The 25,818-nt window shown below is 37.1% G+C and overlaps 1 protein-coding gene across 2 annotated transcripts in view; it reads right to left on the bottom strand.

The window, feature by feature from the left end:
• LOC149185971 (two-component response regulator ORR21-like) overlaps positions 1–24,696 on the bottom strand; it is a 143,856-nt gene extending 119,160 nt beyond the window's left edge. For both annotated transcript variants that reach the window (XR_016255680.1, XM_089410851.1), the window contains exon 1: positions 24,206–24,696. Coding sequence is in view for 1 of the 2 variants with exons in the window: in XM_089410851.1 (XP_089266977.1) it covers positions 24,206–24,437 (232 nt within the window). In the remaining variant the exon portion in view is untranslated. The remainder of the gene's footprint in view (positions 1–24,205) is intronic.
• Between the last annotated feature and the right edge of the window lie 1,122 nt (positions 24,697–25,818).

Here is a 25,818-nt window from a genome sequence, read left to right on the forward strand (position 1 = left end):
TTGGTTGTCCAACTCACCCCAACGGGGCCCATAAACTCTTGGTGTTACATCTCCTCGGGTTAGGGTTTTGGTTGTTTAGGGTTTGCTCTTATTGTTCAATAATAAAAAGGCCCTTGAGCCTCATTGTAAGGCAATTCAGAGGCGTGTAGCCACCATATCTCTTCTCAGAGATAAGCTACCATCGCCCTAGCTGGTTTATTTCCATTTCTGTTTGAAAGCATATTTCAGTATTTTACATTAATGAAATGAAGTATTATTTCCGTTGCATCTCTGTGTTTATGGTTATCTCTGTAATTTGTTGCGTTCTTGTTTAAATCCGGATCAATGACTTCATAACTATTATACAATTACAGTGCCACAAAAGATTTTGGATGTCATGGTAATAATATAATGTCACAATAAGGTTTGGATAGGTTCAAGCCATTTGTCTTTGTTTTGTAGATACTTCGTTGTTCTTGGTATAGCACTTCAGAGAGTTCACATGCCTTGGTATATTCCCATACTAGGGACCTTGCATTCATAGAAGATTTGTATACAAAGCTTGCACCAGAGATAGTATGCTTCAGAAATTCTTCATACAGTAGGGACGTAGATCAAGTTGTTGCTTGCCTCATGTAGTTCAGAGATTCGGATATCTTCCACAAAGACTTCGGAGTTTCAGGACTTCGCATATATTGAATTGCTAGACATACTTCAATCCTTTTATATAGATGACCCTTATGAGCTTGACCTTCAATCTTGAGCTAGAAGAGACTTTGATCTTCCTTCACAAATAATTCGGATTACACAGGTTACAAATGTTACCATAGATTTGGATTTTGGACAAATGTTATTGTTATTTTGATGCCATCATCAATGTCTTTAAGGAGATGCCTTCCATGCCTAGTTCGGATGCTATACATGGTCTTCTTAACTTGAATAATGATATTGCTTTAGAGGAGTAACACAGGTCTTGGTGCAGGTTGCATAAATACTCGGAGAACTCGCATATATGTTTCAGAATGGTCCATACAACTGCCTAAGGGAAGTGTGCCATGGAACTTTACATAGTACTATGCTTAGGGTGTTATAGACTTCATGTTCCTTTAAATAATAAACCTTGATCTTATAAGAATGTTGATGTTGGTGATGATTTCAATGCTAGGACTTTTGGTTGATCATAGTGATAGAATTCTCTGACTTCAAAAATGGAACTCAGAGTATATGTCACAGAGATATAACTTTCGGTTCCACAAAGATGTTAACTCGGACTTCTATTTTGATTTTCTTGTCCTTCGATAGTACTTGAGCAAGAGAGAGAGAATCTTCTTCTTTCTTGCCTTGTGTTGGTACCTGTCCCTTTAATATATTGAATGGTGCTTTTAGGAATCTTCTTGTTGCAACAATGTCTTTAAAAATTGATGATCTTCAATCACTAGAATGATGATCTTAGAATCTTCTTCAAGATGCCAACAGAGTGTGATCTTCAAACTGCTTTCCCTTTACCTTAGCTCTGATACCATGTTGAGAAACCAATAGGCTAGCAAATTAGGGTTAATTTCTCTTACTTGATAATTGCTTGTGAATATTTGTTGGCTTCTTATTTCTTTTATTATGTTCTTTTCATCAAACAATTGCCAAAACATAAAACATGAAAATCACAAAAGACAAAGAACACAAACATGTAAGCTCTAAGCCAAGGCAAAAACCCCACAAAGGGGAAAACCCAAACAACTCCTCTTCTTATAGAATCAAATCAAATTGAGATATCCAAGACCCAAGACCGTCACAGCCACATAGATCCCAAGTCAGCCCTCCACCAAGTCCTCTTCAACAAATCAAAGTTAACTGAATCAATGTTGGTCAAACTTCACCAAAACTGGTCACATTAAGAATTTGGACCTGTAACTTCGCCTACAATTTCGGCCTTGTAGTGTTGCCAAGTTCTTCTCATGTGTGAGTAGTAGCAGACTAGAAAAACAGAGTTTTCTCTTGTTATAGAATTCGCACTCTTTATGTTCTTCTTCGTTGGTCTTCTTGTCTTCTTAGCACAGAATTCGGTATGGTTGATTGATGCTCCAATGAGGTCGAACTGCTCTCTATATATAAACATCCAGGAGGGCTGACTTGGTCTAGTGGATGACAAATTAGACTTTTTGACTCAAATAAAATTCTCACAAAATTCCAAATGGGACTTTGACTCAAATAATCTTTTGACTCATCATAAATTCTTTTTTTGACTAAAATAACCCTAGAAGCATGAAGAAAATGCATTGACTAGAAATAAATAATAATAATAAATTATTTTCTTCTTTTTGCTTTTACATGAAATACATATTGATACAAGTACAATGATGATTATGAAGACCGAACCTAGTTACATTTTCAACAATAATCAACTTCCATATATCAAAATGCATCCAAGTATCTCCAAAATCACCCACAAGAAGCAAGTGCAAATTCTCTAAGAGGTTCGAAATTCGCAAGATTGATGATGAGAAGATCAAATGAAATAATCTTCAATATATAGATGTCCTACTAACTCGAATTCTTAGGCCTAAGAGCCCCCAAAATTATAAAATAATGTGAGACAAAGCCTCTAAGTCACAAGTCGAACTAGTAACCAATGTGAAAATAAGATAAATCTCTAATAGAAAGGTTGAAATGTTGACGTCATCTAGCCGTAGGCCTCTTGGAGGCATGCGTTGGACCCCTCTAGTGCCAAACTGAGTGTAGAGGGCTCAAAAAATCATGATCTAGGGATTGGCCCCTAAATCTCCATGCAAATCATTGTGTCAACCCCAATTTTGTGTTTGGGGCACAAAATGGGTCTCATGGTCATAGAATAGCCTAATTTTGCTCCAACATTGAGGGTGTTGACCAAACTTTGTCAACAAGTCGAAGGAAGTAGAATGCAAAGACATGAATATATTTTTTCAAAGTTCAGAGTCATCAACCAGCGCAGTTTTATCATTGTAAACCAAATTTCTGCAAATTATATTGTAAATGATGTTAGTATGACCATTTAATTATGTAACAACACCTTGCTAAGCCTTTGATTTTGGCAAAGGGTTTCATCCTAGGAAGTTTTTTAACCTCACCGAATTATGTGTGTTTCTAAATACGGATAATCGGCAGAGTTTTTCTTCCATCTTAAACCCCAAAGCTAGGGTGGAATTTATTGACGAGGTCTTAAGTGAATCCAAGTGTTATATCGAGTCTTCGTAAAAGTGTGTTTGGGAATAATTTAAGCACATTTGACTAAATTATTTTATTACAAACCACTTGGTCTATACTAGATCGTATTGTGTCGTGGAATTGGATAAATTGTTCAGGGTATTAGTCTAAATGTGTTTTCCGCTTTCAAGGGTTGATATTGTAATAATCTCATGTAAAAAATATTTTGATGCATGGTCTCTCATATTTAGACACCATGACTAAAATATTTGAGGATGGAAAAAATTATTAATCCCCTCTAGTGTCAATTAATTAATTTTTTGACTAAATTAAATAAAAATCCTAAGCCAAAAAATTAATTAATTTTGAGTCAAAAATAATTATAGAGAAATTAATTTCTCTCAAAGTGGAAAATAATCAAAAAATTTGTGGGTCAAAGGAAAGTAAATTTTTTGGAGGTCCCCGACCAAAGGAAAATGGATATTTTAAGAAAATTTGAGCCCTTGGACCTTGGTGGTTAAGTAAAAATCAAATTTTTGAGAAAATTAATCCAAAATATTAATTTTTGGAGTAATTAAAAGTGAGTTTGAAGAAAAATTCGATTTTTTCCTCAAAATTAAAAATTCAACAGTGGAGATTAAAAGATGATCAAGTTATTTTCAACAATCGAGATTATTTTGATGAGGATCAAGCCAACTAGCCGTTATTTTCTACTTGGAGGGGTTTCTCTATATAAAGAAGTCATTTTGCTTCTATTGGATATCTCTGGATGATGTAAATTTTGTAACACTAGTATTGAGCCATTGCTATGTTGGGAACATTTTTGTATCATAATAGAAAGACTTAAGGGTTCAATTCATGGTGTTTTCCTGCCATTGATCTATTGTATGTGCTAGTTATGTGCTTTCCTGTATTGTGCTAAAATTTTATGAATTGTTATTTCATTTGTCAGTGATAAGAGCATTTTATCGTTAAATATTTTGTTTATCTTAAGTGATCTGATTCATCATATGATCTGACAATTCTACTTGAGGAAAACTATAGAGATCTGCAAGTACACTGGCCCTTGGGCTCGAAGTTCACAGACTGTGGGGAAGAACCAACTGTGTTTGGTCTCTAAGATTTCTATATGGTATTTTAATTTTGCAGGAGGGTTTTTCGCTGATAATCAAATTTTTCGAAAAATGCATTCATCCATTGCTATTACTCAAAAAATATTTCTCCAAAATTTTAAATTTGCAAACATTGTATATTTGTAAATTATTTGTAAATAATTTGTAAAATATTTCTAACTCATTTGTTTTGCAGCAATTGGGGTTTTATTATTTTTGGGGGTTTTTATATTTTGTATATATTTGGGGTTGTGGGATTTTTTTTATTCATTTGTGCAAGTGAACTTCAGATTGATCAAAGGGATTTTTGTTGGGGTTTTGAGGCATATCTAGACCTAGGAAGGCAAGATCTGGCCTCCATTCATCCTCCAACCCCAGCATCCAGCATTTTGCGGTGTTTTGTGGCATGTTTTGGCAGTTGCAGGCATCGGAATTTCTTTTAGGCCCTGAGGCCTAGCCGTCCAACCCTTCCAGCCTATGTTGTGGGCCTATAAAGGCTTCAAACCCCTCTAGAGGAGTTGTCCAACCTCCTGGAGGCCTCGTACCTCCTCCTTCACCCTTGCCGCAACCCTTTTAAGGGTTTTTACCTTAGCAGAAACCCTTTAGAGCTAGGCCGCAAGCCCTAAGGGCCATTTTCCCTGACTCGCGGCCCTTGGAGGGCTTGCGGCTAGCCTTTAGGGGCCTCCTCCCTCAAGTCGCAGGCCTTTTAGGCCCTTTCCCAGGCAATCGCGAGCCTTAGAGACCTTACAGCCCAGGGCGGCAGGCCTAGGACGCTATTTAGCCCTAGCTGCTAGCCCTATTGAGTTTTTCCCTTTCTTCATTGGGGTTTTTTGTGGGGTTTTGCAGTGATTTCAGCCAAGTCATGGGGTTTGCAGCAGTTCTTCAACTAATTTTTGTGGTTGCAAGCTTGGGGCATCATTGAAAATTATTTGGCATTGGTTTATGGTGATTTGCATCAAGAATTTTGAGTTTATTGGGCTAACACTTGGTTTTGCATATTAACTAGCCTCTTGGGCCAGGGTTTCAAGAGCCAAAGTTGTCAAGCAAGGTTTCAACCAGCCATTGGTGCCCTAATTGCAGTCATAAGAGGGCTAATCCATTTATTTGTAACTGGGAATTTGTGTTGCAGGTCATTGGCCCAAGTATCAAGTCATTGGAAAGAAAACTAGTCACCAAGGTAGGCCATTTGGCCTAAGGGCTTGCTCTCTTTCCCCACATTTGCCCTGCTATTTTGCTTTTCAGTTCTAAATCATTTTGTTATAGCAGTGTATTCAGTACTAAAACACTCTAAATCTAACCCTAAATCCACTAATCAATCCCATAAGATATTGGAAAATAACCCCAAGTCACTAAACATCAATTTTGAGATCCTATTGATTGCATACAAGTGGATTTAGTGAATTGTTTGATAAATTTTCAGATCTGATTTATATGCTACAGCCATCTACATTTAGCCTACAGCAATGATTAAGTTCATAACAATGGCATAATAGCTCATTGATAGTCATATTTCACATTTGTACTGTCACTTGCATTGGTTGAACTTATATTTCTTGGCATAATTCATTATTTTAGAGGTTGTAATATTAATTTAAGATCTGATATAAAAATTTGCAGTAGTGTTAAAAGTGTTGAAGCTCATCTAATTTCACTTGGTTATTGTTCCTTGTAATTTGGATAAGCAGTTAAGGGTGTAATTGGATGATTTTTCTACTGCTGCAATCTTTTGATGGCTATTGGCATCTATTTTCACTCTTGCATTATCTCACATAAGTGCTCTAATCAAGTTGACAAGTGTTTAAACAAGTTTGGCTAATTACTCTAAGTAACATTGTTGGAGAATTGATTACATTGATCATTGTTGAATTGGTTATCTTTTATGGATCAAGTTTAATCATAAGTGAGATAATAGAATCTAATTGTGTATCTTGGCATATTGGTAATTCATTGTTATTTAGCATTGATCTTGTCTTATTTATCATTTAAGCAATTTGTCTATTAGTTTTACCGGCAACAATTTCTGGCACCGTTAGATTTGAGCACTTTCTCTTGTGGTTGGAATTATCATTCATATATTGTTTAAGTACTCTATTGTCATAATCGAAGATCATTTGTGATTAAGTACTTAAGAACATTAAGTAATCTCACCTTAAGGGCACTCAACAATCTCTTGCACTTGCATACTAGGATTAGTTCCTTGCATTAGCCAATTTACTTCCAAGCATAAGCTTGGTCGAGACCACCTTTATCACCTAGCTTGAGGAGCCTAGCACCTCTTTAGTGGTTAACACGGTGAAATGGGAGTCGTCAAAGCCACAGTCTCTGCAGCGCTGGAGGCATCGAGTGGTTAGAAGCTAAGGGTAGGTATCGTTAACCAGGCCCTAACATGCTTCCCCTTGGCTTCTCTCTCACAGCCTACTCTTGAGACTAGCTTCAAAACAATTAATAGGAAAGATACATTTAGAGTAGGTATCTAACTAAAATATACCAAGATTATGCATCTCACCTAGATTGTAGGATTTATATATCATATAGGATAGCAAAGCATCTCCAAGCAATAACTATTCATCCATTCATTTGGTATATAATTGATATAAAGCAAGTAATTGACTCCATAAGGCACTAGTCTCACATAATAATATAATCGAATCTTTAAAACTTGCTAAATCAACCAAGTGACTAAGCCATTCAGTTGTGTCTCTCGGACTTGTTGGTTATCAACAAGTCTTGCATTCTCACATTTCATAGGGACTAACCCCCCATAACTTGCTTTTGGGTGGCATCTAGAACAGAGAGGGCAGGGATCAGAGTGACAGCCCCCACCCTGAGTCATTGTCGCACCGTGCCTGTACAATTTGAGCGACAACAAAGGGTTTTGGTGATAGTTCTATCCCTCCCATGTCTCAAAGAGTGATACAAACCTCATCTGGGCCTCAAATCAGCTGCCAAAGCATGTGTACACTGCTAAGTCGGTTGGGGCATGCTAGTCCAAGTGCATCATCTCATGAATATTGTTGGCGATGTTGTAGGTCCCGTGGAATGGAATGATGCTCTGCAAGTGACAAGAGTCCCATGGCTCTCAACACTTCACTTGAAGGGTGTCATAATGCTCCTCTAGTGGACTTGGGCCCCAATTAAGTTGCCCAACAATGATTAAAACCAGCTGCCAATCACACACAATGTCGAGTGTTGCATCTTCACCATTAGGTACAACAATCATTAATGCATCTAAGTGGACCAAGCTTGCTAGTCAAGGGCAATTTGACACTTCATATGGGACTCCCCTTCCAAATTTGGGGCTTTGATCACATAATAGTGTTACCTCCCTATGTAGGAGTGGCTAATTGACAATCCTACTAGGTGTTCCCAGCCCCTAAGGGGAAAGACAGGTCCTTGGTACATCCCTCAATCAATAGGTGTCATGTAAATAATGATGGAACGAAGGGGACAAGGGGTCTCAAGACCATATGTCATGGTCAAAAGGGGTAGCAATGATGAGGAAATCCACATTCTAGGCATATATGAAAGGAGGGAGCAATCGTATATGCATGAGTTACCCTGGCCTTTGTTTTTCCGCCCCTCTTATTGCCATTTGCCTTTTTTTGATTTTTTTTGTATTACTGCTTGAAGCTCTAGGAAATGAGAGCATGTCATGAATGATGTGTAGCAATGGATCACCCCCCTAAAGGTTGAGCAGTTCATCACCCACCAAGGGTTGGGACATGTAAGGGTTCCCTTTATGATGTAGCAGGGCAACATTGGCCCTAGGAACCGAGTGATGGCCATAACGATAAGGGGTAGAGCTCATGCTTGGCTTTTGCCCACATGCTAATGTTAATGTCTCGATCATCTTTTGCATTTTATAATTTTCTTTCTTTTGTTTTTTGCTTGTGGCCATTATTTGCTCTTTCGTTTTCTTTTAGCTGCATCAACCTCCTGGGGCAAAATTTCCAGGCCCGACTCAAATATGCGGAAAAGGGGAGGGGTGTGCTAAATCCCAATGGACCCAAAGATGGGAGGTGTAGTATAGCACTCGTAATGTACAAAGGGAAGTGATAATTATGGAATGGGGGAAACTGGAACACGCTATCTCAATCACGGTTTCCCTAGTGTCCTTCCTAAAGCCATGGGCCATTAGGGAAGGTCCCACTGGACTAGGATTGAAGATTAACCCCACATTTAAGGGGAGGGAACAAAACCATGGTCAAAACCCTTCCCTTTTCCAAGTCACCCAACAATCCACGCCAAGTGCCCAAATGAAAAACAAGCATAAGCACCCAATTGCATAATGAATAACATACCCTTTGGATCGGATTGCCCACCTTCTAACATGTGCTCTTAACTAATGGGCAAGGAAACATATGGTTGACGCAAGTGACGGAGATAAAATGGCACATCATATCGGCTACAAGGTGGCTGTCAGGGGTTGCTGGCTACCGACTAAAGGAAGAAGATTAGGAAAAAAATCCTAGGGGTAACCCACTCATGGTGGGGTTACAATGTCATTTGGTTGTAGCAAGATAGGCCTAAAAGGAATGTGACAAAATAATTTGGGCCACAACAAGATTGGCTTGAAAGGCTAGAGAAAACATACAATCTCATCAAAGAAAAATAAACGCAACATAAAAATGAAGCAATTTTCTAAGGAAAATACCCTAAATGCCATGAGTGCACATGGTCATGTACACCAACACACAGAATGAGACAGCAAATTACGTTTTGTGTAACAAAAAAACAAACTCAAAAAAAATTACCAATACTTCGAGGACTAAACATCTCAACAAGAAAGGACATTTTACATACCAAATAGTTACTAAAATAACAAATTAATAATAAAGCATTTCTTATATCAAGGGATTACTATCAACTCAAGTGGTCAGGAGGAATGATTATTACCCTCCCCACCCACTTCAATACCTACAAGTGACAGGTTGAGCTCTTATTGTGTATATTGTTGCAATGGCCTTGAGCCTTGTGTTGATTGTTACCCACCCACATGTCTAGGAAAACTTAAGAGAAAATTTCTCCTATCATGTAGTCTGACAGCGAACATCCCTATCATGACCCACAACCTCAAATGCATATCATCCACTCTTTGGTCAATGCATTCATTCACCTAGCTTGCTCATCCAATGAAGGTGGGTCATTTCTTGTGCAGTACATTAACCATTTTTGTTTTAAAAGCATTCTAGTATGGAATACAATTTGAATTGGATGATAGACCACCATTGGTTGTACATTTGTTCTCTTGTTTCACCTTGGTGGTTATCATTTGCCCCTAGTCTACTATGACCTTTGTTAGAAAATCAAAAAGGCAGAAAGATTTTCTTATGTTGATAATTACTTGTGATACCTTTGAGTTCTTATTAACTTTCTTATGTTCTTCTTTTATCTTTGTTTCATTAACCAATTATCCAGAAGCAGAACACGAAGATCAAGACACCAGATGTAGGCACTCTACCAGGGCTAAAATGCCTTTATAAGGGAAAACCAAATCAAACTCTTCCACTAGCAAAATCAAGTTGAGATAGACCAAGACCCTAGACCCAAAGTCCTTCCTCCTCCACCAAGTCAACCTTCCAATATGATTCAACAAACTTCAGTAGTCTCTTCTTGTCCAGCAGCTTCAGTCCAGCAACAACCCAAAATTTCAGCCCCGAGTAGATCCAAAATTTCGGCCCAACTATATTATTGCAACTTCGGTGCTTCCAACAGTTCAGTAGCTTCACAAATGTGATAGAGAGAGAGAGAGAATTTGGACTTCTTGTGCTTGATAAAGACCTCCTTCTCCTTCGCTAGCTTTTTCCTTCTTATCCCTTGAATTTTGCACTCTTACTGGTCCCAGAAGTTGCATATTGAACTTGATGAGTGAGAACTCCAAATGAGGTCGAGTTGTTGCCTTTATATAGGAGATTATGCCCCTCAATTAGGCCGACTTGGTGGAGGAGGCCTAATTGACCTATTTTACATTAAAATAAATTTCTTCCTTGACTGATAATGCCCAAGAAAGGTTTATTACATTATGACATGGACAAGGACACTTGACATAAACCCTAGAAACCTTCAATGGAAGCTTTGACCTAAAAAAACAATTTACCCAAACATGAAACCCATGCTTTAATAAGTCAATTTCTTTAATAATAATATTTCTTTTTCTTTCTTTTGACAAATACATTACATCATGACTCAAAACAATTATGAAGACCAGCACCAATTACATTCTTTAGCACTCCCTCTTAATTAAGGAGGTATTCATAATTACATATATTAAGAGGTACATGGAAGATCTCAAAATGATATGCTCTATGAAGAGTCACAACACACACAGTGCTACAAATTAGATACCTGACCAAGGTACTCTAATCAGGTGGGACTAAGATGGACTCAAGTTTTAGCCACTATAGGTACCATCAAGCTTTTAAGCTCTACCACCAATCCAAGGATCTAGGTGTGTATCCAAGGTCGAAGCTCCATGACCAACGCCACCCTCCCTACTTCGGGATCTCGACATCAACACATAGGTCAGCCATATGTCTTCCCAAGCATCTTGCCATTAGATGCTTCATCTCTCCTAATCAACTAAATCAGATGTATCTACCAATCCAAACATGCTTCAAACGTTCAATCTTTTATGGAGAGGTCTTGCACAATCACAACCCTAATCAATATTAAACTTTCCAATGTATAAACACAAACCTTCAGATTCCTCAATCATTCTGATGTTGCTTAGATCATCTTTGATCTTACTGGAAGTTTTCTTTTTCCATTTCTTCAACAACACCAAATACAATCTCAGTACTTCTCAAGTCTTTTGTTTATAACTTCATGAATCACAAACATTCATCCTTTCTTCTATCTAGGCTCCCTCTCAACTTGGGAAGATCAACAGCTTCATAACTTCGAAGAAACTTCATTCTTCATTTCATCAAGGTCATCTTGATCATCATTATTCTTATAGCTTCCTTTCATCATGCTCATCATTATCATCTTTAATTACGAACATTTCCACCATCTTGAAGATTATTTACCTACAAATCTTTAATAACAAGTACAACCAAATACAAAAATACAAAAGCGCAAAGAAAACTATAATACGTTTATCATGTCATTATAATGGAAACATCAAAAAATTCAAATTTTAGACGTCAAATACCTAAACCTAGTTAGGTTCATAATCAGCTAGACATAGACCCTAGACTCCATCTTCGAGACATAAAAACCTTAGATATCAACAATTCAATAACAACCCAATCATAATCTAAGGTTTCAGCAATATGCTTTTAGAATTGCATGTGAGACTCTACTAGGATTTGTTGCAAACCCTAGATTTTATCATCAACGCTAAATCATATCGAAAACAATATCATCATATCCTAGAATATCAATCTCTACTAGGGTTTTGTTATAAACCCTAGATTTTACAAACTAAAACATTAGCATCAACAATTAGGTTAGCATACTCACATATACATATCGAGGATGCATTATCATATACTAGAGACTTATATCAATACTTACTTAGGTAAACCCGAGATACAAAAAAAAATCAATCAAGCTAGGGTTTCGATTATGTGAAAGAATACACATCTAGAGTTTCATTCCTAGGATCTTACTATAACTATTATAAGGGTTTTGCTCATAAACCCTAATTTACCAAACCCTAAAGATCTAGGGTTTCAATAACTTAAACATTAACAGCAAACCCTAAAGAACTAGGGTTTCTATCATATTAGTACCTATTACTGCTCAAACTAGCAAGGGGCCTAAAAGGGGATCCTTAAAGGGCAAATGCTAGGTCAAGGTCAACAAATGGAGATTTAGCCCACTATCACCTTAGCTAAGGCTCCCTTCTATTTACGGACTTTCACCGATCGGAGGAGACCCGGTATGTATGGAATCACCAATGAAGGATAAGTCAATGAATGGATATGAGTGACCGAAATAATCCCTTTCCCAAAAGAGCTTGAAGGATGGAGCTTGCTTGCTTTCTAAGCAAGGTACTAAGTATTCTAGGGAAAGGAAGGGAGGATTTGAGTGTTGGGTTTATGGGATATGACTTATGAAGGAACTTCCCAATCCCTAAAATCCTTATTGTAATTGGTATATCCCGGATGGTTCTTAAAGAATTGTCTTTTCAAACGAATGGGACCACGTGGACCAAGTCTATGATAGGAGGAATGAGTATAGCAACAAATGGTGATCTTACCCTAAACAAGTTGGGGAAAGGATCAAAGAAAGAATTTTCACTTAAAGGTGTTGATTTGATCCTATGAGGTTTAGCCTTTGGGATGTTAAGGTAAAGTTTGATCCCGGAGCTAGGGCTTAGCTTTTCTCCCACTCCACCATCTGAATGGCTTCAAAATTGGAGGAAACCTTGAGGAAACACCAACACAGAAGACCCTAGGAGATCGAACTTTTTGGAGGGCTAGCTTGTCGGGAAATTGATGCCCTAGGTGCCCCAAATTGACTAGACCTGGAAGAAAGTGAAAGAATGTGATTTTTGGTGACCACCTTTTGGTAAATCAATGCCTTAGTCTTTGGGAGAATGGAGTCTATGATAAATATGAGTAAGATTTCCTGGTTCCCAGTTAAGGAGGTCTCAAGACCACTTTGCTAGCCTTCTAAGTCAAGGAGAAACAATCTTACAGCTTTTATACTTCAATGTGCAAAGGAAATGGCTTACCAAGGTCAAATTCTTTGAGAGAATTACCCCTAGGAGATTTCCTTCATATTACATGGCCCATACATTGAAAGATGCTATAATAGAGACAAAAATCCACAATTTTAAGCAGTAAATGCATGCAGCAATTAGCCCTAGAAACGTGGAAAATCCCAGCCCAATGTATATGGCAAAGTAAAACAAGAATAACATAAAAAGTGTGTACTTACATGTAACAGCATATATCCAACCATTCACAATTGACAAGAGAGAAGCTCCAAGAGAAGATAAACCAATATCCACACATCAAAATTCATCCATAAAAGCTCCAATTCATCCTTCAGAAAAAGTCTGGAATTCTCTAAAGAAGAGAGAGATCCAATCCAAAGTGATGATGAGCAAATGAGCACATCTAAATTGTATTTATACACAACTTAGGAGTTCAAATTAGCCTCCTTGGCCTACATAAGTCCCAAAAATAAAATAATGTTCTAATAATTCAACTTTTGGTGACAAGCCCACCAAACTAGCTCATAAATGAAAAAGTAAGCCTATCAAAAGGTCAAATAATAATTTATGCATATCGTAGGGCCCTATAAGAGGCCTAATGAAGTCCATGGGTGCCACAATGAAAAATAGGACCCTCAAAAGCAATGGACAAGGGGTTGGCCCCTTGTAATAACATGTGGTGCTCCAAATAACATGTGGGGGGGCATACAAGTGTCCTCATGGGTCTCTAAACAAATTGAAGATGCCTATAGATCACCTGCAAGGGCTAGGATGATGTTGTAGGTGATGCCACATCATCATGCAAGTCCTAGATCATCTGCCAAGTGTATGGTGTAAGTTTGGGGCCAACTGGGCATGATGGATCAGGTGCATCTTCCTCGTCTAATAAGTGAACCATGAGCAATCTCTGAATGGATGTGGGGATCCATGGAGTGTTGTCTGTTGTTGTGGAGGCCCATGACTCTCAACACACACCCTACAAGTACCAATGTAGCCCTCTGGAGGATTAGGACCCTGTATAGGGAGACCAAACCCAAAGTGGAAACCATCTGAAATCTTGCATAAGATCCAATCCGTCCCCTAGCCTTCCAGTACAACAAGTCGTTAGAGAAATCGAGTAATTGGCCATATATGCTTTTATCTTTCTTTTTAGCCACTTCAACCTTTGGGCTTCATTCCAAGACATGACCCAAGTTGTGGGCAAGGGGAAGGGGCATGCTAACCCTATGTGGACCCGATGGAGGAATGTGGACCCAGGTGGGAGAAATGATGAATGGGGTGATACTGAATGGAAAGAGGGTAATATAAGCAGATAAGGGAGTGGGACTACAGAACCAAAATTGGGGTTTCCCATGAAATACCATCCCTAGAGCAAAATGGTCAGTAAAAGAAATCCCACGAGACTAGAATCCAAGATTAATACCTAAAATGGGTCTAGGGGACAAAAGCATAGACCTAGCCCATTCTTTCCGACAAATCCCCCCATTAATCTGTGCCCGAAAATGTCCATGATAAGCAAACTACAATACTCAATTTCCCAATGACAAGGCATACCTTTAGGTTCGGGAGGCCCACCTTCAAACATACGATCATGGCATATGGGTGAGGAACCACATGGTTGGCTCAGGTGGCGGAGAAATGGCACAATGAACTAGTTGGTGGCTGCAAGGGGCTACTGGCTGCTGGCTAAGGCCCTTCTTGGAGAAAAAAAAAATTATCCTAGGGATATTACCCACAAAATGGTGGGTAACAGTACCAAAACCCTAAACATCAAAAGAATAGGATTTCTAGACGTCATCAATGACCTTAAGTAGACTAGGGTTTCATAATCAACATTGGCATATCCTTAGCAACAAGTGGATAGGGTTTTATGGTGAACCCTTAAACGTTAAGGTTTCACAAGAATGATCAAATAAGAGACAATATAACGAGGTTAGATTCAATCTATCAATTAATTACCCTAACAAGAATCTTTAAGATTCAAAATCTTAGACATAATGATGTCAGTAATGTAAAGCAAATTTCAAAAGAGAATGAGCATACCTTTTCTATGAAGAGAATTTTGTACCAAAATTTGTAGTTTAAGACATACCTTGAGTTGTTCTCTAACCAACCTTGTAGGACATCAAAAAACAGATCTTCTTCCATGCTTCAAGTCTATCCTTTGAAGTCTCCTCCATAACCTCTGCATTCAGCAAGCCTTCCTAACCAAGGAAAATATAAAGAAAAGGTTATTAGCATACAATACAAACAAATCTTGATGTGAAGAGGAAACAAAACATAAAAGAGAAAAGCAAGGAACTAGATACTTATCTTTTGTTAAAATGGTGAAGGCTCCCTCTTAATCCAATCCTTTTGAGGGATACCTACAACTTATAAAAATAGTTCAAGAATGTTCTAACAAGATATGTTAGACCTACAAAACTTTAGAAATCAAAGCATAAAGGAAAATAATACAAAACTTAGAATAGAAGACTAAGAATGATATGTAAGAGAGGACTTAGTAGTATAAGCCTTTGACTTATAATTCTTCAGCCTTGTTCTTCTTGGGTGGAGCTTCATCGGTAATATTTGCTTGATCCCTATCTCTCTTCTTATTCCTTGGATTCTCAGGACATTGATTTTTGTAATGAACCATCTTATGACAGTTGTAACATTCAATCTTGGATAGGTCAACTTTCTTCTTTGGTCCTTTGAATTTCTTGAAAGTTCTCTTCTTGTGATGAGCAGAATAGACATTAGAGGTGTTTTCTTCTTCATCCTCCTTGTTGTTTACTGATGATATCTGGGCTTCTTCTTGATTGCAGGGATTCCACATTTGTTCGAATGTTGGAGTATCCTTCCAACTGCTAATTCCTAATGTAAAAGCACTCCAAGATTTTGGTAGTCTTAGAAGAGCAACAATTACGAGCTCTTTTTCTGGTACAACTTCATCTATTGCTTGGAGTTCATCTCTTATTCTAGATATCCTTACAAAGTAGGATGATACAGTATCATCTATAGTCATATTTATTGTCCTTAGTTCATTCTTGAGCCTTGTTATTTAACCAATGTTCTTGATGGTGAATAATTTGGAGAGAACCTCACACTGTTAAACACACATGGGCAGCAAAGGGATCTTAAGGCTTAAACATGAGAGTACATTTTTATTAACAATTGATATACATTTATAGTACATATTGTGACCGTTGTGTTTCACATCCCAAGGTCTCTTGAACTTCTTTTGTCTTTTCAGTTTCCACACTAACCCATTGAGGATTAGGTGTCCAACACATACATTTCTTGAGTGGAGTCTATGTTGGGTATATATGGAATTAGGTTATCCTTTAATCCATCTTCTATTAGATTCATGGCCAAGATTTTGGTTTCTCTGAACTTCTCTTTCTCTGCTTCATCTATAGGCTTCTTGACATTTTCCTTGAACAAGGTCCAACACTTTCTGCTTAGCAAGGATAAGATCTATTCTCTTTTTCCATGCCCTGTAGTTGGAGGCTCTTTCTAGCTTGTTTTCACCCTTCAATGTAGTTGACATAGTTCTTATAGATAGTAGGCTTCTCTTATATAATACTTTTCCTTAATGACCTTTGTTTGATCCCTTTTTTCTTCAATAGATCTTCAAGCTGCCTTTTTCTTCCTTTTTCACCTTAGCTCTGATACTATGTTAGAAAATCAGAAAGGCAAAAAGATTTTCTTATGTTGATAATTACTTGTGATATCTTTGAGTTCTTATTAACTTTCTTATGTTCTTCTTTTATCATTGTTTCATCAAGCAATTATCCAAAAGTAGAACACGAAGATCAAGACACCAGATGTAGGCACTCTACCAGGGCTAAAACCCCTTTATAGGGGAAAACCAAGCCAAACTCTTCTAATAGCAAAATCAAGTTGAGATGGACCAAGACACTAGACCCAAAGACCTTTCTCCTCCACCAAGTTAACCTTCCAATACGATTCAGCAAACTTCAATAGTCTCTTCTTGTCCAGCAGCTTCAGTCCAACAACAACCCAAAATTTTGGCCCCCAGTAGATCCAGAATTTCGGCCCAACTATATTACTACAACTCCAACCCTTCCAGCAGCTTCACACATGTGAGAGATAGAGAATTTTGACTTCGTGTGCTTGATAAAACCTCCTTCTTCGCTAGCCTTTTCCTTCTTATCCCTTGAATTTCGCACTTTTACTGGCCCCAAAAGTTGCAGATCGAACTTGATGAGTGAGTACTCCAAATGAAGTCGAGTTGTTGCCTTTATATAGGAGATTTTTCCCCTCAGTTAGGCCAACTTGTCCAATTTGAGGTCGACTTGGTGGAGGAGGCCTAATTGACCCTTCTACATTAAAATAAATTTATTTCTTGACTGATAATGCCCACGAAGGCTCTATTACATTATGACATGGACAAGGACACTTGACATAAACCCTAGAAGCCTTTAATGGAGGCTTTGACCTAAAAAACAATTGACTCGAGCATAAAACCCATGCTTTAATAACTCAATTTCTTTAATAATAAAATTTATTTTTCTTTCTTTTGACAAATACATTACATCATGACTCAAATACAATTACAAAAATGAAGCTTGTTAATAATAAAATTTATTTTTCTTTCTTTTGACAAATACATTACATCAATGAAGCTTGTTAAATAGGCTATCTAAAGAAACGAAAAGGCAAGTATGGGGTCTTAGAAAAACAAAGGCGAGGAAGGTAACTTGGGCATTGCTAAATGCTCCCTCTACAAAGGCGCTCATGGACAATGGTTTGATATAACCCAGAATAAGACTATGACGCCATTCATGAAGTACACCCCAATCCATTTCACCCATCACTTACACCTATCTTCTAAAAAGGTTGACCTAGGAACCATTCCTTCCCTTAGGGTTGGGAGCACCTAATAGGGACTTGTAATTACCCTCTCATAGCTACATATGGGAACATTTGTACAAATCATAAGCTAGGAAGACATTTGAAGATGATGCTTATATCAAGTACTATGATGGTTTTAACATTAAATATGGCCCACTCTAATACTCTTATGGTTCTTGCACCCATGATGTTGATTTCACTTGATTTTGTATGTGTAGATATGTTGCTACCAAGTATAGCTACTATCCATTGAGGGATTGTATGATGCTTCTCCAACACTTCAAGGAGGACATCTAGCCTAATTGATGATGACTCAATACACTTTGACAAAGGACGTTGGGCATTCATTTAGGAACGTTGACATTGGGATGCCTAAATGTAGTTGATGATACCTCCACTACCTCCAAGACCTTGGACACTACCCTCTAGAGCTAGGATGCTGCTTTGAGAGCAAATGTACCCCATGTTGATTTCTAGTAGCATCGAATGTGCTCTAAGCCTCAAAATTTGCAGGGAGGCTAAGACACATGCATTCCAGAATACCCACAAATCGTTTTGGGAAATTCACCCAGAGACAGTTTTATTAAGATAATTAATTATTTTTAATGGATGCTTAAGTCTAAACTTAGGAAATTAAAATAATTAAAGGGTATTAATTAAACCGGGTGTGAAACTTCTAGATGTAGACGAGGATCAAGTCAAAATGATCTGAGCCATTGATTAGAATCTAATATGGGTCATTGATTGATCAATGAGAGGATTATAAAGACTTCAATGGGCATTTGAAAAACACACCAGGCAGATATTCAACTGCCCAAGTAGATTGATTTTCTCACTGGTTGAAGTTCGGCAAAAGGAAATTGAATCAAAGGGTGAGTTGCAAGTGAGAGAGAGAGGGTATCAACAACAGTGGAGAGTGCGGGAAGAGGTAGCGCAGAAGAGGGACGCAGATCACCCACGCAAGGGCAATGACACAAGGATAGCACAGTCACTCTGCAGAGGGTGACGTAGTGTGGCTAGCGTGAGGGCAGCAGGTCCTCTCAGGTGTCAGAAATTCACTGTGGAGTGGAGAAATTTGTTTGTAAAATTTCTCTCAGTGATTCTTCTTCTATTTTGCTATCTGTAGATTGTACATGAGATTTTGCTGAAGAATAATAAAAGAAACCCTCATCTGATGCATCGATTTTCCCACATTGGGTTTTTCCAGAGACAATTGTCCAAAAATAACTGTGTTAATGTGCTATTGTTGTGCTAATATTTTCCTTACATTTATTTTTCTGCGGTAATTAAATTGTGAAGACTGCAATGTATGTATTTCGATATTTGTCATAGATAACTGCAAATAATTTGTTTCAGTAGATTAACAAATAGAAGAAATATTATCAGTTGCTACAGTAGGATTTGGAATTTCCAAATTTTCACACACCGAAGATGACAAGATGCCCATCGCTTAGCATTACACCTACTTGATGAATTTTTCCTTGTTTCTAACGGCATTTGACAATGTTGATGGTAAGGGATCCCTTTGGACAATATGGTACACTCTCAATGATGACATCATACCCTAGCATTATGTGGGCACATTGATGAATAATGTGTGGTTGAGGGAGCCTTGCTTGATGATTAGGCAGCTATTTGATGAGATATCACCTTTGGGATGAGATGTACCCCTCAAAGCCATTCATTGGACCTTTAATTGACAAACACACCTTTTGGAGAATGATGTCACAATTGGAGGGAATTTAACTCACGCGTGGGTTGATTGAGGCATAATTTTATGTTTGTCTCATTGATTTATCTATCTTTGGGGATCAGCTTGTGAACTATCTAATTTGTAACCATGATTTATTATTATTTTAGGGCTTTTACGCTAAATTAGGGAAAATAGACTTGGTTACCCTCATATAAATAGAGTGAAATTGATTTCCCTTAGATCATTGAGATAACTTGCACTAGCTAAATTGTCTCTTCTCTCTTGTACGCTATGGATCACTAGTGTAGCAAATTTCTTATGGAGGATGTTTGTTGGATGGTTCTCTCTCTTGGATGATCATTGGTGATTCTTCGATGATATGTGTTATTTTTATGTAAGTTATCTTCTTCCATCCTGTTCTTGTTGATGAATTAGGGTTTTCACCAAGGTTTTGTTCACGCTTTACGACTCTAAAAATATCCTTACACAAGATTTTCATCAAGTCTCGCGAGGGACCTAGGTTTAAGTCCCTCCCTTTGAATCTCCAAAGAAGGACACTAGGGTTAAAGGGTTGAGGAACACGGATGTGTCTTCCTTAATTGCTTTGAATCCACATTCATCTCTTTTCTTCCAACGATTTTTACTCCTAGACTCCATTAGCCCTATTGAGAAAGGCATTAGTCTTATCTCTTGTGCCAAACCATTCAAGAACACTAAAAAAAATATAATTTATTTTTTGCGTGTAAATTAGGGTTAGGTTATGGCAAAATCATTCATGTTTAGCATTATTTGCCTTGGACATTATTATCCTAGGGTTAGGGCATGTGTGCAACTATTTGAAAGGTGAAAATATCATTATGCAGCAATTTTTTGAGCCTTAATTAGGGTTGGCGTCTAGGGCTTATTGTGTTGTCATATGTGATTTCAATCATTGAAAATTGTTGTAATAATTTCCTTTATTTACTCTTTATTTAAACCTAATTTTGCACTTGTTTATCATAGTTTTGGATCTTATTTTATTGATGTTGTAAACTATTTGCTGTAAATTGCTAGTTAAAACCCTAGTTTATAATAGCCAAGTATAATTTCTTAATTGAATGTGTTTGGGAACCTATTTGAGCATCTGCTAGTTAACTTTAACCCTCTAGATTGAGCCATAGGAACCCCTGAACTTGCTTTCTTGGAACCATACCATAAATTACCCAAAGCCCTAATTATTTTAGACTTATCCTTGAGTGAAATCTTGTTGTGGAACCCTTAACAGCATTTAGCCTAAGACTACTTGGGTTACTTGATCCCTAAGATCTACTAGAGAAGTCTCCCTTGTGGTGGATTGTGTCCAACCACAGAAAATAGGGGAGTAGTTGCTAAGGTGACAATAGTAACTCTCCCATTAAGGTGCTGGATTTTGCAATAACATTGACAAAGCCTCAAGCTTTTACAAACTCTGGTTTACCCTTGGTACCATCCTTGAAATGAGAAAAAGTGTCTAGTGGGTTTTCACGAGATATGTATCTTCGAGAGGAAAAAATATCAATGGATTAATATCATGGTTGATTAATTATGTCAAATGATACCTTCATTTATAAACACGGATATCATTCTTGTGAACAAATTGATTAAGCATCATAACTTTATTTCTTTGTGATAATTAACATTCAAATTGTATATGGGAGGTGAGCTTCCTTACAGTTGGACAGCAATAACACTCAATTTAATTCCATTGTTGGTAAGGAAATTGATTAATAAAACCCATATACTCAGCCCCAATGGGAGAGTAAGTTATGCAGCAAACACAGATGAGAGACTTCCGGCTTGGTAAGAAAATTTGTTCTTGAACCTTTTATTAGTATGTATGTTATATTGGAAATTTTTCAGAAAAAATCAAATGAGATTTTTTAGTTGACGCGTTTCGAACTATCCAGTGTGGTTCATTGTCAGGATCGCATAAGCCTCAATTCAGAGTATGTATGTTGTCAATTGGATTTAATTCAGGTGGTTGATAGGAGTGTTATTCTCCCCACTCAGGTTCAGTTCTCACAAGTGAGATGTTAAACTCTTAATAAGTACATTATTGTAACAACCTTGAGCCCTGTATTGACAAAGCCTCAAGCTTCTGCAAAATCTTATTTAACCTGACTACCATCTGTGGAATGAGGAGAAGTACTAGGTGGCTTTCCCAGAATATGTATTTCATGAAAAAAAAAAGCAAACAAACAAACAAATATGTATGTGATATGTAATAAGAGAATTTTGGTTTTGGCTTGGATGGGCAATAAATAAAAAGTATGATGAGGAATACTTATCCTAAACAAGTCATAGCAGAATTCCTAAAGGGTTGAAAAATATGCAAATATGCATCAATCACATTTTCGATGTAAAAAGGGGAACTGCACTTACATTTATGATGAAACTGACTGCTTAAAATTCGTCATTAAAAGATTCGCTAAGAGTTTCTTGCCTTGCAATTTTAACAGTAAACCATTTATAAGTTGGTCAACTTTTGTAGCTGCCTCAAGTAATTATCCACTCCTTTCTTTCCCAACAACGTTTTCTTCTTAGATATCTACCCTGGCAGGATCATTAGAAAACTCACTTTCCCCTCCACTAAACAAACTGGCAAAATGTAATTATCTTCCAGTATATCTTTCAGTAAATTTTGGCCCTTGTACGATAGAACAGAGAGCACTTCATAACAGGAATGGATCACTTAGGTAATTCAAGGAAAAATGTGTTGCGGAAATAGATAGTGTTCCTGAGAAAAAGAAGTTCAGAAGATTAAAAAATAATGATAAGCTGTCCATGTTTTAAGTAAATAATTTCTGATACTTTTATTGGCATCGCACTTAACCGTTTAACCAATACGTAGGTAAAAGTGAGGATATGGATATGTCAATGTCTGATAGATATGGTCATTTGTCAAAATCTGGCATACATAGCAACAGTATGATTAGGCGAAATAACTTTTCTAATTATAGATATTGTTGGAGAATGTTTGCAATGCAGTCGATATACTATAGACAGAAGTGTAGGCTTAACTGAGCAGAATGCCGACAGAGAATTGAATTCGACGGTGATAAATATAGTGGTTAAATGTCAATGACAGGATATGAGTAGCAGTAAATCTCAAATATCTAAGATGAGGAACCAGAAAAGGCTAAAGGGAAAACACATATGGCAAATTGCACCGTTGCATTCCAGCATTTACTCAGCTGGACAGTGGTAGTAAAATGACAACAATAAATCAACAAACCAGCAAACGGGTTACAAATTCCTCGTTAAACTGAAAGGAACACAATATATTGAGGCAGAAGAAAGAGCAACACCACATTGGTGTCACTGTAAGTTGCTATTCCAGCGGATTGATATCCAGCGAATACCATGCTTTGTGCCTTGAGTCTTTAAATGATGCCATTACAGTTACAAATTCAACAGTGGTGCACCTTAGAGATTTACAAAATTGGATACACTAACTGTTAGACTGCTATCTCCTAGTCATACAGTTTTCGAAAATGCGCTGACCATGCTAGAACTAGCTCCCTCGGTGACTATGGCCCAGCTTATCCATGCTCTCAGCTGTTAGTGTTCTGAATTTGGCGACACCCTGAACTTTTCAGACCAGCTGAAACAGTCCAGACCGAAGCTCTGAATATTTCTTTAAAAAATGCAAGGCAAAAATAAGCCTTGCAAATACTGATTTAAAAACAAATAAAAACTCATTGCAGCCCCACAAGCAAGCGGCCCTGTCATATTCCTTCACTGTAAAGGCTATAGACACAGGATTATTTTCATGCAATCTCCTATGATTATTTGAATTTCTGAGCAAAACATATAACTTTATGTATATTTTTCTGAACTTTAAAGCTTTTTTTATTTTCAAAATCCCATCTTGTCAAACCTCCTCCCTCATGGTACCTGTCAATTGCAACAACACCACATACAGCTCTATCTGTTGAACTTCTAACAATGACATTGGACCTTGCCAAATGTCACGGTCTGACATTTTGGTTAAGAATCCATATCCACAGATAATTGGTCTTGAGTTCTACATATATATGTGCTTGTGCTGGATAGCTCTTTGGCAAAATGTGAACAGAATTAAAACCCTTCAATTGTCCTGAAATCTGGAGCCTATTATAATGGTCTATTTAACTCATTTTCATCAACCCTTCCTTTGCCCCTCAACTACATATTCAACATGCAAGAACTATTGAAGCTGACGTGGACATGTCAAAACCCTCAGTTTGCTCCTCGACTACATATTCTACATGCAAGAACTATTGGAGCTGAGATGGAGATCTTTCAACCCTTATTTTGCCCCTCTACATTTACAATGTTTAAGGTATTTCTATGAGTTGAAAACAAAAAATCAAGTCCCCAATATACTCCTAAATACAGATCTTCAGGCAACATGCTTAGTTCACAGGAATGCACATTAGTGATTAGATATTCATTAAATATACTATTGGCTTCAAAATAGACATCAATAAAAAACTATTAATTTATTTCCTTCAAGCAATATGTACCATAATAGATTCCCCGGTCTGGACCTTGCAGCTTTAAACTTCAAGCTATCAGGTTTCTTTATGGAAAAATGTGTCCGAAAACTTCCAGTGGAAATTAACAGTCGTGGATCGAGGTTTATAATGATATGCCGCAAAAACAGTAATTTTGTAGCAGTAAAAGTTAGGCGAAAATATTTTTGAAAAAGGGTACCTTCATAGAGGCACCTGCGAAGCATCTTCTCAATAATCTTTAAACAAATGGGATCGTCATCAACAACGAGAACTCGTAATCCAGCAGGAAATCGGTCGGGAAAACGAGATTTCTGGTTAAAACCGCTCTTCTCGTCGAAACCACCCGAACTCTCCGAAGGGAAGCTGCTTGCAGTGCTCATACTTGAACGCTGCAAACTTTGCATGGTCGTCATTTCAGATATTGAATTCATCGCTGTATTTTGCTGCAGATGAAATTCATGCAGGATTAAATTTAACTGATAAAACCCGCATCGGGGATTCTTATCCCGAGAGGAATTACAGAGCCCCGTTGCAGAAACGAATAGAATAAAACAAAGACAGGCATTTCTTTATGAGTGGGCGATAAGTAGAGGCAGAGCTAATGTTAGTGCCATGGGAATTTGGCCCATTTTGGTGAAAATTAAATGAGAAAGGCCCATGGGTGTCTATATTTTCCCACACTTTTCTCACCATCCAATCAACCATGCGCACACAACGAACCATCCAATATAAAGAAATTGAAACTTTGGTAAGATAAACGTTTTAGAGGGAAAGCGGAAAAATATTGATATTTCCGAAACCATCATGATATTTTTGAACATTCTTGTAATGTAATGGCAATAGCATTTTAAATTCTCAAGACACGTGGTTAAATGGTATTGACCAAATTTGTTTATATTTAAATTTTTAATAATTAATTGAATTTAATATATATATATATATATTTTATTTTTCGGTAGTTAAATAGTGAAGTTAAGACTTATTTTATTTTTATATTAAATGGGTTATAGTGAGTATGGACTTGAAAGTTAATATTAATAAGAATTTATGATTTTAACTTTTCACAAAAATAGGTCTTTTTTTAAGAGGTTTTTTTCAAAGAGTAAAGTAATTTTTTTTGGAATCAAAAATATATAAGCATTGAAAGTTATATACAAAAAGAACAGTGGCTTATTGTTTACAGTTAGTTGAAGACAAAAAGACAAAACTGTAAGAGTTAATAAACAAATCAAAACCAGAGAAAATTGGATTTTGTCTTAAACATGAAGTTGTTTAAGGAAAGATTTGAGAGATATCAACAAAAAAATTGCTCGGGAATGTGTCTCCAACTCTAAGAAAACAAAATAAAAACTAGAAGAAAATAGTCGTATGTTTTTTACTAAAAAGAAAAGACAAGCAGTTATGTTTATTGTATAGGCATATGTGAGCGCTTTGGGCTGAGGTGTCAACCCATTCTTCATAATACATGAAACTTGTGTCCATAGAAAGAGTTATTTTTTATAGGAGACTTCTTGTTGTGTTTAGCTCTATATGGATGTGTTGGAAGCTAATTTCCAGGAAGTGTTTCCTTAACTCCACAATTTTAACTTTCCAAGGAGCATGGTTTAGGATTTTTTGCTCAGCTTTACCTGCCAACCAATCTATTAAGCATTTTGAATCTCCTAGAAGTTTGTATGCATTTAATTTTTTTCAAAGCTGCAAGAAACATAAGTGTGCAACATGTAATTAATTCAACATTTGTATTGGTTCCCCTCCCTATATTAATTTTGAACTGAATAGATATAGTCCCTGTCATTTTTATATTCCCCTTAT

The sequence above is a fragment of the Pinus tabuliformis genome, chromosome 3_1 (genome assembly GCF_031772625.1).
Source record: "Pinus tabuliformis cultivar Carrire ecotype Pingquan chromosome 3_1, CPIR1, whole genome shotgun sequence".
Taxonomy (NCBI): Eukaryota; Viridiplantae; Streptophyta; class Pinopsida; order Pinales; family Pinaceae; genus Pinus; species Pinus tabuliformis.